Below are 18813 nucleotides of genomic sequence, written 5' to 3'. Positions count from 1 at the left end.
TTAGATATGTTTAGGATTTCGGGGTCTTATGCCACTTTTGGCTAATAGCGACGACGCGGATGAGCGGAAGCGGATGGGGCAGTCACAAAGAACACCATGCTCAGACCGCGATTCGAACCCGGGATCCTTGGCCCTGATTCATGGATATCATGAATCAGAATAAGTTTGAAAGCATACGACGCCATCTCAATGCATCAGCGATCAGCCGAACCATTTCTGCTCTACAGAAAATGGTGGCATCATGGTTTAACCTGAGGTGAAAGCACAAACGGCGTTCCTTAATTCACCTGTGTTCACCAAAGCTCCGGTAATGATCGCGTTATTTTCACGGGTCTCCCTCATCGCACGACGTGAGGACAACTGTGCGTTCTCACGTACGTGGTAGGCAAATTGTCCACTGCTATTTTAATTACATATTATTCTACATCCTGTGTGGTTTTAAGGAATGAAACTTATGTTGGTTCGAAGCAGGCATTGTTCTATGCTTATTGACGTCATTATTTCAATCCATTGTCATCACGTGTAATACAGACCGAATGAAAATGGTGGGGGACAATTCGCCTACTGTTTCTTTCGCCGTTGGGTACGTTGTTAAGTTAAGTCTGTTAAGTTTGGTTCTCTTAGCATAAACACTCTGTAAATATACTATTTATGCTAAGAGACCTAAACCTAACAACTTAGGCATTTAGGCAATAAAAGTATTCCCCGGTAACGTCAGAACGCAAACGCTGGTAAAGTCGTCTGATTATAACACCATTAAGCCTTGTTTCCATGATTATGAAAAACTAAATATGCTGACCAAGGCAGTAATTTATTTTATTAAAAACATAAATTAAACGTAACTTTTCAACCTTCTAGCAAGGTCTTCTTCAGACTCTGTATCAAGTACAAAAACTTTTGTACTTGATACAGAGTCTGAAGAAGACCTTGCTAGAAGGTTGAAACGTTACGTTTAGTTTATGTTTTTAATAAAATAAATTACTGCCTTGGTCAGCATATTTAGTTTTTCAAAGTCGTCTGCTATAGTCCCGTCCCGCGCATGGGTGCGGCCATGTTGGCTGTATACAACCGGTTGCTATGGAGGTTGCTAAGCCGCCAACATAGAGAAAGATGAGCCGAAAACAATGAGGAAGGGATAGTTAGCACATTAGGAAAACCAATCGCAGAGTTTTAGATACGTAAGATAAGAAAGTGTCGTCGAAGGAAGGGTGCAACGAATAAGGAAAGTGCTAATCAGATGATGTCGCACATGTTGTGACTACTAGCACTTTTTCGAAATGTCTACAGCAGTTTCCTTCACAATAACTGTGTGTTAGCAAAGACATGTTTACAGGAACCAGATTAAATGTTATTTAACCAATGTGGTCTGTATTCCTTTGTTACGAGGTTATCACGAGTACAAAAGGATTGAACACAATATGTGCCGTTTCTTCTATTCGTAATTATTTTGTGGGGTAACAGTATGGTATAGTGAAAATACATTTCACTCGTATTATTTAATTTATTTCCTAATTATTTACATTTGTACTTACCTGTTATGCATAGCGGAACATTTTTGAACGTGGGATTTTGCTTTTTTCACTGAAAAAAGCGTAATTTTTCACATTACAAGTATTTATTGTTTGTTGCTAATTCGCTTTCGTTACACACAATATGGTGGGCAAATCTTGACTCACGTTGTCTATCGTCAGCTGATATGCAGTGTTTCCAAACTTATTAACCGAAAAATGCCGCACAAACTATTCACAGAAGTTTTTAAGCTAAAATTGATCCACAAACCATTCATGGAAGGTTAGGTTCAGTTAGGTTAGGCAAACATAGAAAATTAAACTGAAAAACAAAAGCTCACACGTCATCTTGTTTCCAAACTTATTAACCGAAAAATGCGGTAACACTTTACTATACCGGAGACGGATTTCTTCAAATTTACAGGAGAAAGTGTACTTACGCAAATCATTTTCTGTAGCGTTGTTGATGTTCGGGAATGTAGTTTTGATCCATTTTAATGCGAATGCATGTGGTTTTCTACGAAAATCTATTTCCGACGCGCTATTGCTGCTGCCGCCATTTGCTTTCTGCACGAGAGCACAATATGTGCTATTGCTGCTGCTACAACATGATGTGTCGAGGATGCGTCGTGAAGTTGTTGCCGGGTGTGGAAGATGCCGTGGAATTCGTAATTCCGATGTTGTCCGTATATGCTAAATTGAACGAAAGGAGTGCTAATGGAACCTAACCTAACCTAGTAGGCATACCTCATCCCCGTGATGGTTTGTGGGGCTATCGTATGTAAGAAATATACATTATTTTCGTTAGAAATCCATTATTTCACGTAAAGAAATGTTCTGCAATGCAGAATAGTACGTTATCAATGTAAATTGTGAAATAAATCATTGATAGGTGTCTCCGGTGTAGTAAAGTAGTACCAAAAATGCCGCACAAACTATTCACAGGTTTTTAAGCGAAAATTGATCCACAAACCATTCACGGAAGATTAGGTTAGGTTCAGTTAGGTTAGGCAAACATAGAAAATTAAATTGGAAAAAAAACCAACAATTTTTTCATCTTGTAAAACTACCGCATGGTTGCTACACTAACAGGGGGTTACATAATCAAACGCACGGAACATTTGATTCACGTAGTCGACCGTAATGGTGGCAAGAGCTATCGTGCATCGGAGATACATTAATGTCTAAAAATACATGATTTACCGGCCTAATAAGTTTAACGAAGGGAGAAAACACTTCCACGAGCTTCCAAAAGTCTACAGAAACTCAGTTTTGTAAGTAGTTTCTCCTGTAAATTTGAAGAAATGTGTTTTCACTATACCATACTGTTACCTTTTGTGGTAATTTTGTGCCATTCGATAATAATTACTTGTACATAGTGTTCTTTTTCTGGCAGTATGTGTCAACCTCCATGGCTGGGTGGTTAGCACAGTGCACCAAGATTCCAAAGGTCCCGGGTTCGAATCCCAGCCAGGGCATAAGTGTTCTTTGTGAGTGTCCCTTCATCAATTTCATCATATCCTCACTCATCCTCATTTTGCAATTATACAAAAATGGTATAAAAGCAAAGTGAAATAAACCAGACCAATGAATTCTAACAGAATACTGTACCAGCATCTTTTTTTATAGGTGAGAATAAAACTAACAACATTTTGTTTTGATGAAAGAAAAATGTGTGTGTGTGTATAACTTCATGAATACACAATCATTTATGAATATACCACAATATCTTGAGTAGTTATGATGATCACAATAACAAATCAGCTTTAAGAGTACCAGAACTTTTCTTCCAAGAAAAAAATTCCTGCTTGTACGTACATAAGTATTAACATCTTCACCATCTCTACCTCCAATATTTAATTTCCCATCTCAACTAGATCAAAACCAACCCAAAACAAAACATTATTTTCACCATGTGCTTAAACATATCCGAGAAAGGAAACATCTTTGAATCCACCTTAGATATGTTATGAAGGGAATTAACAACAAATAATACATGGTGCAACGGCCCGTGCGAGCCAAGGTCTACCTACTGTGTGTTGGCCTCACTCCCACCACCAGAGGTGGGAGATGATTTTACCAGTTACGGGGTGACATGTGGTCAGCACGACGAACTCCCAGTCGTTGTAGGTTTCCATGACCAGGTTACGTTACTCATTCGTAGCTCCCCAATTTCCTCACGATGGTGGGTGGCCACCAGTCCCATAGACTGGCCAAAATCTCAAGAGAAAAGTTGTTAACGCTTCCACCAAGAATTTCGAACCTGCACGTGTCCCGGAGCCAAAAGCATGGAGCCTTAGACCACATGGCCATGTTGTGGGACTATGGGGGGGGGGGGGGGGGTGATTGAGAAAATTTGTCAGTTTGGGAGAAAGTGAAAATAGATACTATTTTAGATTACAGATCAGTTTTTGCTGCTATTGTTTTTCTCAGAACCAACTCCCACAGGACAAAAACCATATCATCAACAACAGTAGATAACTAGGTTACACAGACTAAAGTTTATTGTTTTGAAATTTCCGTTTGGATTTAATTTATGTTCCTTATCTTTTTCTTAGTATATTTGGAGGTTGTAATTTTTGAAAAGATAAGAGTTATTTGTATCTTTCTTCCTTTGCCTTATCAGCTGTTTATCAAGTTACAGTAAATAAGAATTCTTTTCCACTGTTCACTTTTGCGTTCATTTCACTCTATACTTGAATGTCTCTTCCTTGTGGTTATTAACGTAAGACAAACGAGCTCTAATTATTTCTATTACTTGGTAGATTACTGATGACCATACAGGATGTTACTCCTATTCTCTCTATTGTCTGTCTGGAACCAATATTCATATGTTCAGACAAGCTTCTTTCAGGTAAAGTATACAAAAATGTGCACATTCAAGGTCAGTGAGTTAGGCAGGTTTCTGTCCCCCCTCCAAGTTAAATATTCAGGGGCTCTTAGTGAAAAATTTATTGGGAATAATATAACATATATGTACACAGTGATGATTCCAGATGGGTGAATGGATATACCATAGTTAACTATGTAGAAATTTCAACAAAAAATGCAGAGTTCACCAGAACTAAAACCCAGGTCTCTGACATACTGTGCCATTGCTCTACCAACTGAGCTACCAAGCAAGTCCTGGTTTCGCCTGATTTATCGCTGTCACTGTTTTACTTTTTTGGAATTGTTTCTGTCAGTACTACAGCAATGGGATCTCTTGCTTTTGAAACACTGTTGATGTGGTCAAGCCTGAATTTTTCACCGAAATTTCCACATAGGTCATCTGCGAGTGCCAAATTGTAAAGTAATAGTTAGCTAGTAACCTCCTTACCCACAATGGACAAGAAATTAACTTTTACCCTAAATATAATCCACTACTTATTTTTGTTTGTTTGTTATACGGAAGTATCTTCTGGAACTAAAAAAACAGGATTAAATGAATTTCTGTGATGAATAACTGCAAGAAAGTCAGGATTCTTTGTTGCGGCCAAATAGTTGATGCATGATCTTTTGTATTTCATGCTTGTTACAATTTTTAAAAGCAATTAGGTTACATAAGTGTAACGTACATTCACAATCATTGGATATATGTCGTTGTTTTGGTGTCTTATTTTCTTATTTTTGTTACTGTTGTCATCCTGTCTGTCAGCTGGGAGTAGGGTATATAGGAGTGTTCCCATTGTCTCTACCTCCACACCTTGGCAATGTGCCATAAAGTTTCTGTACCATAGCCAGCTTTTCCTAGGCTAATTTTTATGGCTGCCTGGAAGGATCTAAGATAAGCTGGTCTTCTACCTTGTATCCTTTAGTGTTGTTTGGTATTCTTCATTTTTTGCCTATGTTCTTGTAGCTGTCTTATCGTAATGTGAATTTTTGTTCTTTGATATACTTTCCTGTTTTTTTTTATTTTATGTTTTTTTGTTTCTTGTCATAATTTCTTCAGTGTTATCAGACCAGGGTCTGTATTTTTATTATTATTATTTTGATACTGCTTTTCCCATTGCTAGTGTGATATTTTCAGTTAGTCGTGATGCTTTTTGATTTACATCATCACCAGGCATCACTGGGTTTGGTATTTCCAAATGCTGTATGGAAGTATTGCAGTTAGTCTATTTTACGTTAAGTTTTGCATTATCTCTGAATTTCATTGTTGTTTATTATCATTATTGCTAAGATCTTCACCTAGCTCAAGTACTATGAAGTTGTCATCACTTTGTATCACCCCCTTCCACCCTCAAACTTGACTAAGCATTCCCCAGCCAGGAATTCCCACTTCAAGCACTCATTTGAATGATAAAGTTAACTAGTAATGTTTGAGTGGGCAGAAGAGACAATATTATCAGGTGAGTAAGTCTTAACCATCAGGCTATCAATGAAGTTGGTGACTACAATTCAATGAATTCATATTTCAACCACTGCCCAAATGGAAAATGTTAGCTGGGGTTTTTTGGCTGAGCATTGCTAGGGGATGATTTGTGACAATTTTCCTATATGGGAGGATACCATCCCCCCATACTTAGAGCACTGATTGCAACCATACATTCTATTTGTATTACAGTAATTGCATTACTATTTAATGTGTGCTTGATATCAACAGCATGAATTGAACTTTTTACAGAACAGGGCAGAGGATTTCTACACTGCAGCTGTAGTTGAATATGCACCATTTGGAAATCCAAATGTGGATTCTCCACTTGAAATTATTTCAGAGAATTTGGCAAATTACAATGCATTTATCAGAGAAGCTTCAGCCAAGGTAAGTATTCTTCCATACACAAAACTAATATACATATATTCCAATTGTAGAATTCAGTCTCCTCTGTGCATGCAAGAAATACTGTATTTGTCAGCATATAAGATGCACTTTTTTCCACTTCAAAAATAGGTCTGAAAAACATGGTCTATGTTATACGCCCATACTCAGTTTTTTATTTAATTTCATTTCTGGAAATTTTATCTGTTCCGAGACTATTTCCTTCCAGTGTGTGGCGATGAAGATTAAAATTTATTCTTTCCTAGTTAGATTATGTAAGTTATTTGTTGAAAGTAGACCTACACATTACTTTATATTTGAAATACTGTAAATTCAGCGATAAAGATTTTTCCTCAAAAATGTGTTTGAAAAAGGGGATGCGCAGGGACGGCGCTACATGGGGGCTGAAGCCCCCCCCCCAAATCCCTCCCAGTGTTGCCAAATGTAAGAGAAAGTGTAAATTTATTTTTCCACGAAGCATGGAAAATTGCATGTCAAACATTCGTACGGAAATTTGGACGTCAGTTTCCACCTTGGGTAGGTGGACTATTTCGCCATCTATAGTTCAGAGAAGAAAACCGATCGTTTTCGCATATAGCCAATCCTGAAATGCCTCGTAAAGGCGTACCGGTCCAAATGGGTGTTTTAAAAAAATTATGAGGTACAGTGGCAACACTGTTGATGTTTGAAGGCAACAAAAGGTGTGTTTAGTGATGGTCTATGACATGGAAATACTGGATACAGGAAAAAAAGAAAATGAAAATTATGGTGAAAAAAGTGTTACTTGCCTACTCATGGCAACCATGCAATGCGATAAGAGCGCCCACCGAACGAGAACAAAAATCAGTTAGTTGTGTACTCAGAACTGTTTGAGCGTGCATTTCGCATTGTTCGTAGGGGAAGATTAGAATTGTTCTGTGAAATGAAGTATTCTTTGGAAGAGAGGGTGTTCATTGTGGAACATTATTTTTGTTCAAAATTGTACGCTAGTGTAAAAACTGTGTTTCGCGAGAAATATCCGAATAACAGTGTTCCAGAAAATTCGACGATATATCGACTTGTTTCCAGATTTCGTGAAACAGGATCAGTTAATGACAAACCCTACCACAGACAACCACCAGTTTTGACACAAGGTGTGCTACAGGATGTGGAGCAGAGAATATCACAATCTCCCAGGAAATCTGTTCGTAAACTTGCTGCACAGTCAGGTGTATCAAAAACAACAACTCACCGAGCGTTAAAACAATTGCACCTACGTGTATATAAGGTACAGGCTGTGCAAGGACTGAAGGAAGCAGACAAAGGTGCACGTGTAAGATACTGCCAGTGGTTTAGAAATTTTATTAGAGACAATGGTGTGAATATTTTGGATAAGGTTTTTTCACGGATGAAGCATGGTTCCATTTAAATGGATATGTCAACAGTCAAAATTCTCGACACTGGTCAAGTAACAATCCCCATTTGTTACATGAACAATCACTTCATCCACAAAAGATCGGTGTGTGGTGCGCGATTTCGCGGAGAAAAATAATCGGTCCATTCTTTTTTAACACAACAGTTGACGGAATAGTTTATCGTGACCTTATCACACAGTTTATTTCTCTGTTGGAACGTGATTGTTGGTTTCATCAAGACTCCGCAACATGTCACACGTCTAATGAAACTTTAGACATGTTGGCAGCGTTTTTTGGCGATCACATTATAAGCAAAAACTTATGGCCCAGTCGCTCCCCGGATCTGACGTCTCCAGATTTTTTTCTGTGGGGTTATTTGAAACAAGCAGTTTACATTAATAACCCAAGAACACTTGATGATCTAAAAATAAAAATTTGCACAGCCATTAACAATATACACCAATCAACCTTGCATAAAGTTGCTTCCAACATTATAAAATGTGTTGATGAATGCCTCAGGGAAAATGGTTGTCATTTCCAACATCTTTTGTAAAGCTACACTGCCTGTTAGGCGCATTGCATGGTTGCCAGGAGTAGGTAAGTAACAATTTTTTCACCATAATTTTCATTTTCTTTTTTTCCTGTATCCAGTATTTCCATGTCATAGACCATCACTAAACACACCTTTTGTTGCCTTCAAACATCAACAGTGTTGCCACTGTACCTCATAATTTTTTTAAAACAACCATTTGGACCGGTACGCCTTTACGAGTCATTTCAGGATTGGCTATATGCGAAAACGATCGGTTTTCTTCTCTGAACTATAGATGGCGAAATAGTCCACCTACCCAAGGTGGAAATTGACGTCCAAATTTCCGTACGAATGTTTGACATGCAATTTTCCATGCTTCGTGGAAAAATAAATTTACACTTTCACTTACATTTGGCAACACTGCACCCCGTTTGTTGTTTCTATGTTTAAAAATATCTACTTGGACAGGGCTAACATTTGGTGTATGACTTATGTATGTACAGGTTTCGGTTACAAAGTAACGCCACTCTTAATTCCCAGTTGCGCCGTTCGTGGGACACCCTGTAGTACTGGAAAAGGATCAACTCTACATGGACCTGCATTGCAAATGTACCTCAAAGGTTTAAATCAAAGTTAAGTGTGTTGAAAGTACAAATGTACAGTCACGGACACTGCCAGGTTGTAACAATTCCATTGAAAGTCAATGTATTCATTACAACCCGGCAACTGTATGTAATACATTCTCGGGATTTGACATCAAGCAATGGTGAATGTACCTAGTAGGACTTTAGTCCTCATTGTGTTAAATCCACTTACTAATAATGTATGATTTCTTATTCTTGCAGGGAGGGGACATAATTGTGTTCCCAGAGGATGGTATCACAACAATTTCTGTGCCACGAAAACGATCAGAAGATAGAACCTACCTCCAGGAAGTCCCAAATCCTCTATCAGCCTCTGCAAAAAATATTTGCCAGAGTGAAGAAATCAGTTCTGAGGTGTGTGGATTATATTATACTTTGCACTATGTAAAAGTAAGTTGTAATAAGAAGGCAAGTGGCAGAAATGTGCAATGGAAGGGAAAGTTACTTGGCTCAACTTGTTCAACTTTTGATTTGTTTTGCATTCATAAGAGTTTCTTAAGGTAATGCCACGGAATTGCATAGTGAAATGGAAAATAAAGTAACAAATGCATCAAGTATTATGTAAAAACAAGAGAAGAAGACTATATATTACTCATATCTTGCACGTGTGCGAATTACTCACTTAGTAGAATATTAAGTATTTTAAAAATATTTAAAAATACCAAAATATAGTTTTCTTACGGTTTGTTACTCTTCTATTCAAGCAAGAGTTGAGGAATGTTATTCTCGCAGGGCACAATTATGCACCTTCATACTTGCCTTTTATTCTGGTAAGGTCCCATAATTAATGTGATGAAGTCAAAGTTGGTTGTAAATTGACTTGACACTCGTATGAGTTAATCTTCTGGTGTGATTACAGTCAGATCCTCCTTGATGGTGTAGTGGTAACACTGTCACTTACAAGCAAGGTGTCCTTGGTTTGAAACCCAGTGGAGACATATTGTACAGTAGTTTGGATCCCACTGTAAACTGTAGGTCCAGTGACATTATCCATTGTCTAGTGATTTTTATTTATGCTTATTATGTTCATGTTCTTCAGATGAACAAATTTCTTTTTGCCAGTGGTGAGGATCACCTACGACAGATCTGTGATTTTACTACAAATCCGATGCACTAACCAACTACAGTGGAACCCTGGTTTTATGTTCCAAGATTTTACATTTTCCACATTAAATATTCAATCTTGATAGTCCCAATATGGTAAAATCTTCTTATGAAATTTTCCTCGATTTTACATATTTTCAGATTGGTCCTCTGTCCAGAGTGCCCCTGGAATTCTGCACTAATTTTTGCTCCACTTATGCTACTGTTTTTATTTTATGAAAAGAGGGACCATTTACAGAGGAATGTAAGGTGGTAAATGTAGACAACGTATTGTAGTTCCTAAAGGGTTTAGACTCACTACCCCATACAATAGCTACAGGTACAGGTACAGCTTGCCAGTGTCTCAGAGATAGGATTAGCCAACACAGGTATATAAAGTTGCAATTTTAGACAAGACATATACGAAATAGAAATGAAGGTTTTAGTAGAAGTTTTCAACCACAAGACCGCCGTCGCCTTGTAATCAAGGGGTCGCAGGTTCGATACCCGGTGGAGGCACATAGTGGTTCGGATCCCACTTTAAACTGTAGGTCCAGTCTTGATTAGCCTTACTGTGCATAAAGTGGACTTAAAACACCAAACCAATCCAATCCAATTCAACCACAAGACGAGAAGCAAGATTCACGTACATTCACACAAAGGGTAAGTGAAACACACACAATAGATATGGCAAAACTAATACAAGAAACCGAAAGGCAGAATAACACTACCAATGGCAACTTTTCCAACACAGTAGTAAATTTGTCAAGTCATACATTGCCACAAATAGGATCTCAAGTCGTAAGTAAATGTCTGAACTATGCTAAGCCCAGGCACACAAATCCAAGTGTGGCAGCAGTTGAATTGACAATACCTAAGCTCAAACCATCAAACCAGATTGGAATCAACAATGTATTATATATGTAAATATATATATATAATTGCTGTCCCTCTACGTTATTTTGGGGAGTAGCAAAAAGTGTTACAAAGTGACTCCGAATGTGGTTATTAGAGCACCCACAATTTCTCAATTACAATCACGGAGCGTAAAATAAACAAACGCATGCTAACGTTTTATCATCTCTTGCCCATATTAAAAACAATACACAAATAAGGGTAATCAATAAATAGGAAATTCCATACCCTCTTTAGTCATATACGGAACATTCGTTTGAAAGTAAATATGACGATTGCGAAGACTGGATTAATTTTATTACCGCTACTTTATTACATTTTGACAAATCTAGTATTTTTTTTTGGTTTGGTTATGAAACTAACTGAGCCAATGAGGCTACATAAATTTTACCCTCATCCCCCCCCCCCCTTCCCTTCCGGCATGCCATTGTACTAACTATATGCATTGTTGTACTGAACATCGCTTGCCTTCTTCGTCAGTCCATGCTTCGCTACTGCTTCATATGTCAAACTTTGCTCTGATTGGCTGTTCCACAGAATCCAGTCGAGGAAAGCCAGTAGCAATTAGAACATGACCTATTCCTCAAAACCAGTCAAGCGGCCAGCCAGACAGCCATCAATTCCGAACAGGTAGCCACTTCAGTGCCAACTAACTGGATATCCAGTTCCGTGTGATTTGGCCTTAACATGACAGACTTTGCCTGGCTATGCCAGTGGGTATTGTCAAAATTGTAAAATATTTTGTTATATTCTTACAGATACTGAAGAGCCTATCCTGTGCAGCTTTAGAAAATGAAATCTATGTGGTGGTCAATTTGGTAGAAATTGAGTCCTGCAGCAGTCAAAATGACTCAAATTGCCCATCTGATGGATTTTACCTCTACAACACCAATGTAGCTTTTGATCGCTATGGTAGCATAGTAGCCAGGTAATTTATGTAACTATAATATAGAAACTTGTGATTTTAAAAATTACTCCAATGTTGTTCTTTACTAGCACATATTTCTGCCATTGTAATTATCATTGTTCCACAAAAAATGTACCAAATTATTTGTAGGGTTTACTATAGTAGTCAATTTTTGTGAAAGAAGAATGACTCAAGATTCTTAGTAATGTTCATTCATGAATGTCATGAATTTGGGTTTTAAAAAAAGTATAATATGTAAAGAAATATATTTGTGTTTTGGGGAATGAAAGATGCGGTAGTATAATGAATACACACAAATACTGTGTACACTGCCAGGTGGGTTTCTGGTTCATGCTGCAGTACAAGTTCCTGTGTGTATGGTTGCAAGGGCAAACAAAATTAATAGAACATTTATAAGTAAGTTGCATTGAAAAATATTGGTAATTGCTTCTGTGTATTTATTTTTTTTTAAAATATAGCTTAGTATTGTGAGAACATTTGGTGTTACTGTTCAGTATCTTGTTTCTCCTCAAGGATGACTTGGCTGCGTTGGAATGTAACAATATAACTTTAACTCCTTTATGTCTTATGTTTGATTGAGTTGATGTTTTAAGTCCACTTTATGCACATTAAGGCTAATAAGGACTGGACCTACAGTTTAAAGTGGGGTCCTTTATGTCTTATGATATGAAAAGTGGTGAAAATATATCTGAAAGAAGTGTACTGTTTGCCTGCATAGTTGTGACCATCAACACAAGTGAAAATGTACTAACTGGACAAGTTCAGTAGCAAAATAATGGTGAAGGAGGTTCCATGAAAATCGTCTACTCATCATCAAAAAAATAAATTAAAAATGTAGTAATGCCACCTTAGTAAAAAGCAAGCAATAATATGCAAACAAAATATTGAATTGAAACCTATGTCCCCTTTCATGGCCGAACTGTAATTTCCTTATTTACTATAACATGATGATTATTTATTTATTTCACCACAAATCGGAAGAATCTCAAAGTGACTAATTGCAGTTTCAGCCATAGGTTTAGGGTGAGATCCATGTGGGAAGATAGAATCACACTGTATCTGATTTTCCCAAACCTATGACGATGAAATACCCTCTTAACATTTTTTTTTTTTCAGAAACTTGATAAACTGCCGGGGAAGGAGTGGTCAAAATGACAGCATATCATTTGTTCCTCCATGGTTGTGGAGTGTATATCTGACACTGTCAGAATGAACAGAAAGCACAAAGATAATGAACGGTGACATTTTTTTAGTTACTCCCAGATATCCTTCTTAAAGAACTCGCTAACGTGCCCTTTTACAGTAATATGTCTATGTCTTATTTTACAACCTTTCGTCATTTTGTTTTTCTACAAACAGCACAAACTTTTGACTTTTCCTCATACATCCTACTAAATTACCCATTTATAACAAAGAAGCTCTTAAACAGGCATGATCACAGTATGACCTTTGTTATAAAAATATTAATTGTTATTTGTATTGTACTAATTTCTTCCCCTTTTCACCATTGAATTACAGATATAGAAAGTTCAATCTCTACAATGAACCACATACAAATATAACATCTGAACCAGAGCATGTATTTTTTGACACTGACTTCGGAGGAAGATTTGGGGTGATAACTTGCTTTGACATTCTGTTTGGAGACCCAGCCATTCACCTAGTGCGAGACTACAACATAACTGACTTAGTTTATCCCACAGCCTGGTTCCAAGAGTTGCCATTCCTTACAGGTGAGACAGTTGAAATACCAGTTAACAGTTCTCGACTTTCATTGTTTCACACAAATTTCTTGGTGAACAATTGATCTTGCCCTCCCTTCTAGTGCTTCTGCTGACTGTGCTGGCTTGGCATTGCTTGAGATGTGTCTGGGTGGATGCGGGTGTTATTCTTGATGTGTGGGCAGGAGCATGGGTGTGCCCAGACTTTCTTTCCATGGGAGAGGGCAAACAACACTTCTTCCAGAGGGTAATGCTTTATTTTGAATTATCTTCGAGTTTGCACCTTGGAATCAAGGTTCTGTTGCAGAGGAGGAATTCTGTTTGGAGCTATCCAGGGGAATCCAGATCACATGGGACTGCGTTGGTTAGGAAGGATCTGGTTGGGATTTCCGGAGACTGTAGTGTCAGAAACAGATCTTCCGCAGTTGACATTCGACAGTCAACTGAGCTGTCAGCCTGAGATAGCTACTTTTATGTTTTTTTGAGTGGTGCTGACAGGAACTAGAAACTACGAATGTGACGTAATAAATGTTGTGGGTGCCATGAACACATTTTTGTGTAGAGTTGTAAACAGTACGTATAAAATTATCTGTTTCTTGATTCATAAAAAATCCTAAATATACAAATCACTAAAAGCACATTACACTCAATCTGTGTACAACAAATAAATGAATATTTATCAGTCCAAATCCAACAACAGTGCAAAGAACTCTTTTTATAACAGATCTGAATGCAATAGCTTAATGCAGTTTTGATATTACAAAAGGTAATGAGACAACACCAATAGCATTATCTTACATGGCTTGAACTTCCAGTGTTACAAATATGAAAACTGTCTACTATGAATGGGTACATTACACTGCTAAGTATGGCCAGTGATTAGTGTATGTGCAAAATTTTGCCTGTGGCCCAGGAAAACAAGGCAAATTTCCAGAGACATGGGCTCCTGTGTGCGTTTTTAGAAACCGCTGGTCTCTACAGAAGCCGTATACACTAGAAGAGGTACTCCCATGCAAGAATAATGCATCGATATCTGTAAACGTCTGGTACATAATAACGTAAGCCTTTCCAAAGTTAATATATTTCTATAATAATTTGATCACCAAAATTTAATGTGTATTCTTCAGTTGCAATATACTGTTCTTTATTGTTGTTATTTGGTGTTAGTGGAACAAAAGTTTTAAATTTCCTGAGTCTGGACACTTTTGGTGCATTATTGATAATGGTAAATATCCCTTATAGGTTAATTTCTTATGTATATATCTCATTGCAGCTGATCAGATACAAGCGGGTTGGTCATATGGGGCAAATGTCAATCTCCTTGGGTCCGGATACAACAGACCTAGCATGGGCAACAGCGGAAGCGGCATCTATGGTGGTGTAAACGGAGTTTATACATCAATCATTTCAGACACAGTTACAAGTAAGCTCTTGATGTCCAGAGTGCCAAAGAAGAGGCCAACAGATGACATGTGTCATAAAGAAGAATTGAAAGACATTTCACTTCTGTTGAATGAAAATAAATATAAAAACAGCATTCCTGAAAGAGCAATACATATAACAGTCTGGCAAGAGCCTCTACAATCACACAAAACCATTTTGCTGTCTTCAGACCAGGCAAACATCACGTTGTGTCATTGTGGGCTGTGCTGTAACATGAATTTCCACATGTTGCCAGCTGAATCATCCAATGCAACTGCCTACTTCAGGTTTGTGGCATTCAGTGGATTAAGGTATTTCACTGGGGGTTATTACAACATGACCTACCAAGTGTGTGCTGTGGTAAGATGCAACGATAATAATTCAGTGAATTCTTGTGGACAGCTTCCAAATGAAGCACCTGTACCAGTTTTCGAATCATTACAAATTTCAGGAAACTTCTCGGTGAACTTTCTTTTCCCTAACAGTGTAACAGAGAACTTAGGTGTTCTTCCAGCAGATTCATTCACATACAAGGAAAATAAAATTGCCAACAATTTAGATTATATTCTTCAAACTACGAAGTCATTAGATTCATTTCTCACACTGGGGATCTATGGTTTGCACACTAACAACAAATTATGTGAATAAGTTATATTAGCTTAATGGGAATTACTGTTTGTAAACAAAGGAGTAAGTCAGATAATGTAGATATTTTTGTAAAAAAATTCTGATAATAAAATTATTCATTGTATTGTATTTTTGTAAATCATTTATTGTTACAAGTATATATGTGATATATATAATAGTATATATAATAATGTGATCACCCCTACCAACATTTTGAGTAGTGGTAGCGCAAGGTTAAATGTTGAGCACTCACTTCACTTTATCTTCAGTGTGTATACAGGGTGTCTATCAACTGGGAATTTTGCATGAATTCTTGCAACTGGAATTTTCTTCACTGGTGCAAAAAAAAAAAAAAAATTTACAGTAATCCAAATCCTATGAAATCTAGACATTCATAAAGATTCTGATGTAAATTTATCACAGTTGTTTTACTTATATTTTCACCTTGGAAGGAGGAGAGGATTTATTTTAAAAAATCAGTGATGTTCCTACTGAAAAATAAAACAAACTCCTATGAATACTTTTGTCAATGTCATTTGCAGAGCAGCAGACACAACAAGCAATATGATGAGTTACTTTTACAGTCTTGTAAGCTAGGAACTGCTTTATCACTGAATTTTGACGATGATGTAATGCAACGAGTTGATGCAAAGTGCTGGTCTCGGTGAAATGAGTACAGCAAAGTAATGTGTTTCTTGTAATTTCCCATGTTAACTTCTATTCTGCTGATCTTCTCGTCCAGGCGTTTCTTGAAGGAAGACAGTTTGCTGAATGTAGCTATTAAGGTATGAACTTGTACCTACATCTGAACTTATTCTTGAGATAATGTTTCATTTTGAACTTCAATTTTTAAAACTGTTTGCCACAATGTTCAGTAAAATTAGGATATTTCAATTGTTGTACTGTGCTTTGCTCATTAAAAGTATATTATCTTTCTTTATTCAAGCAGTCATATCTATCTTCAAGGAATTCTTTCCTGCTTCACTACTTTAAAATTGAATTACATGTATTTAAAATTAGCAAAGGCAACCATCAATATTTTGTTTAATTCTGTGTTTGACTTGAATTTCTGTACTTATTGGTAACATTTTATCTTAATTCAACCAACTTCTGTGGTCTTACCATGCTCACGTCAGACGCCAGATGTTCGGAGTTTGAATTATGGGGAGAGAGAGAGGGAAATTGTATTTCTTTTCATCCACCTTGACGTTCCATTTCCATCATTTTAGTTTACTTGTATAAATATACATTGTAAAAGTTGGCAATTTTACAATGTGTATCTACATTTTGCAAGGAATTAATTTGTAAAGCTAGATAAACTTTGCAAAGCAGGTGTTTCCTCTTCAATTTATCCCTTCTCTTTTTTTCAAGTACATTTTAACCCTAGAAAGCTAACTCATCGTAAAACCTATGATCCAAGATGACCATATATCACCATACACCCCTTAGCCGATGGGCAATGGATTCACTGCTCAGTTCCGCTCACCATGTTGCCTTTTGTGTCGGTTTATGGCAGACTCAGTTGTCAACCAGCCGCTGGTATAGTTGTTTTCAGAACTCGCTCGTATGTTTTACGACACGTTAGCTTCTCCGCCTGGATTTTTGCTGGAAACCTTTTTTGCGAATTTCTAATTTTTTTCCATTATTGTGTGTAGTTTGTGAAGTTTTTAGTGAGGGTTGTGTTTTGATTGAATTAAAGTTCAAATTATTTATAAGCACCAAAAATGAATCCACAAAACCAGCCACGCACAATCTGCGGAATTTGTCCATCTGCAAAGAGGAGGATGACATCATTGCACTGATGAACTTTAAAACAGTTTTTTTTTTGTAACCAAAATGTTTGTCAAGGTGTATTCTAACAAGTCATGTTCATTAAAATTCTTTTTTTAAAAAAACCTATTGGTTGTCATAGCTTTTTAACCCCCTCGTAAATTTTACGATACATTAACTTTAACAAAACTTTTCATACATGTTAGCTTTCTAGGGTTAAAAGGTTGGTTTGAATGTGGATCATATACAAACATTTAATTTGCAACTAATAATTTAATTAAAATAAATAAACTAATTCATTCTTTATTTCTGAGACATTGAAGTTTTCAACTAGAACTCAAACATAAGATATGCCAACATATTTTTTTCTTTCATAAATCTTCAAACTTAAAAATTTCTTAATTCATGGACACTGGGGTAGCAATCCATTGCAAACTTCCCCTTTTTCTGTATCCTAGAAAGGGTGCACAGAACAGTGAAAATGGGGGTAAATGTCAAATGCTGATGATTAAAAAGCAATTGGATCTTGACCTCTCTGAAACTGAATCAGACACCTTGAAAATAAAAGTCCTGGCCATGGATAGGGGGGGGGGGGAGGGAGAAGGACTAACCAGTTCTACCCCAAGTGACAGAAATGCTAGACACTGAACTGTCTGTTTTCCTCTTATAGTGCATTTTTATGCTACATCTTGCATTCCTGTATTTCATATATATTCCACAATATTTTCCTCTTTTAACTTAATTTTCTCCTGCCTATCACATAACGTGTGTGCCCAGTTTTGCTCTAGTAATGTTTATTTTGTACACTTTTAATCACACTAAAAAAGTAAATAAAAAAAAATCATACTTCTTTGCAATTTCTGTCTATCCCCTCCTTTTAGTGTTTTCTTCTATATATGTCTATTTCACTTCTTTCAGTGCTTATTTTGAGGAATTTGGTGTCATTGTCACTAAGGTAAAATGTTTCTACCATAAAGTTTATCATATAAAGAGATCATCCTTAAGGACACCCTTCTCCATTCACTTGCAATATCCATAGGGAGAAAACACATTGGGATGAAAAGAAAGTGACTTCTAAATACTAATACAAATTCTAGTGCAAGTGCAGTTCAGTTTTCAATGTTATAACTTCCTCTGAAAGAAAACAATTTGCTGCTCTAGCATTCACCAACATTTATGTCTAGTCACATGTAACCAAAATACTATTAACGATAATAAAAATAATAAAAAGAAACCAGCTGCAGCAAATACATTGCACAGATTAAAGTTCATGATTTTTGGTGAGTCTACTTTTTTCCATCTTATTTGTTGACCTTATCTTGCTTATCTTTTCTCTAGTTTTGAAGGTTACAATTTTTTACACGAAGAACTTGTAAATGGTAAAGAGACTATTGTCCACACAAGTACCTTCTAATTGGTCTTTTGTTTTCTTATCAGAGTTTATTGAGTTACTGCTACCAAGTAGTTTTCAAGGTTATAATTATTAAGAAGATAAAATTGTCCGTCTCTATTTAAATTTCAAAGCATT

At 36.8% G+C, this 18813-nt stretch overlaps 1 protein-coding gene across 5 annotated transcripts; it reads left to right on the top strand.

Moving 5' to 3' along the window:
- Nucleotides 1-1111: 1111 nt before the first annotated feature.
- LOC145986820 (vanin-like protein 2) lies at nt 1112-15836 on the top strand. Of its 5 annotated transcripts, none has more exons than XM_083121273.1 (7): nt 1112-1254; nt 4274-4362; nt 6115-6252; nt 9021-9173; nt 11576-11745; nt 13264-13478; nt 14740-15836. In XM_083121273.1, exons 2-7 carry the CDS (start codon nt 4294-4296, stop codon nt 15534-15536), a joined length of 1542 nt encoding a protein of 513 aa, XP_082977399.1. In that variant the 5' UTR covers nt 1112-1254; nt 4274-4293; the 3' UTR covers nt 15537-15836. The 5 variants fall into 5 exon arrangements, with proteins under 5 accessions (XP_082977399.1, XP_082977402.1, XP_082977400.1 ...); XM_083121276.1 differs by having other exon boundaries at nt 1132-1178; XM_083121274.1 differs by lacking the exon at nt 1112-1254 and adding an exon at nt 1279-1364.
- Nucleotides 15837-18813: the final 2977 nt, after the last annotated feature.

Source organism: Lepisma saccharinum, chromosome 4, assembly GCF_977018435.1.
Source record: "Lepisma saccharinum chromosome 4, izLepSacc3.1, whole genome shotgun sequence".
Lineage (NCBI taxonomy): Eukaryota > Metazoa > Arthropoda > Insecta > Zygentoma > Lepismatidae > Lepisma > Lepisma saccharinum.
The sequence above is the reverse complement of the archived record's forward strand: the minus strand, read 5'-3'. Positions and strand labels throughout refer to the sequence as shown.

Coding starts and splice junctions, on each gene's coding strand:
- LOC145986820 (XM_083121273.1), top strand. CDS start 4,294: ATGTTACTCCTATTCTCTCTATTGTCTGTCTGGAACCAATATTCATAT. Junction 6,253..9,020: donor TCAGAGAAGCTTCAGCCAAG/GTAAGTATTCTT, acceptor TTATTCTTGCAG/GGAGGGGACATAATTGTGTT. Junction 13,479..14,739: donor AGAGTTGCCATTCCTTACAG/GTGAGACAGTTG, acceptor ATCTCATTGCAG/CTGATCAGATACAAGCGGGT.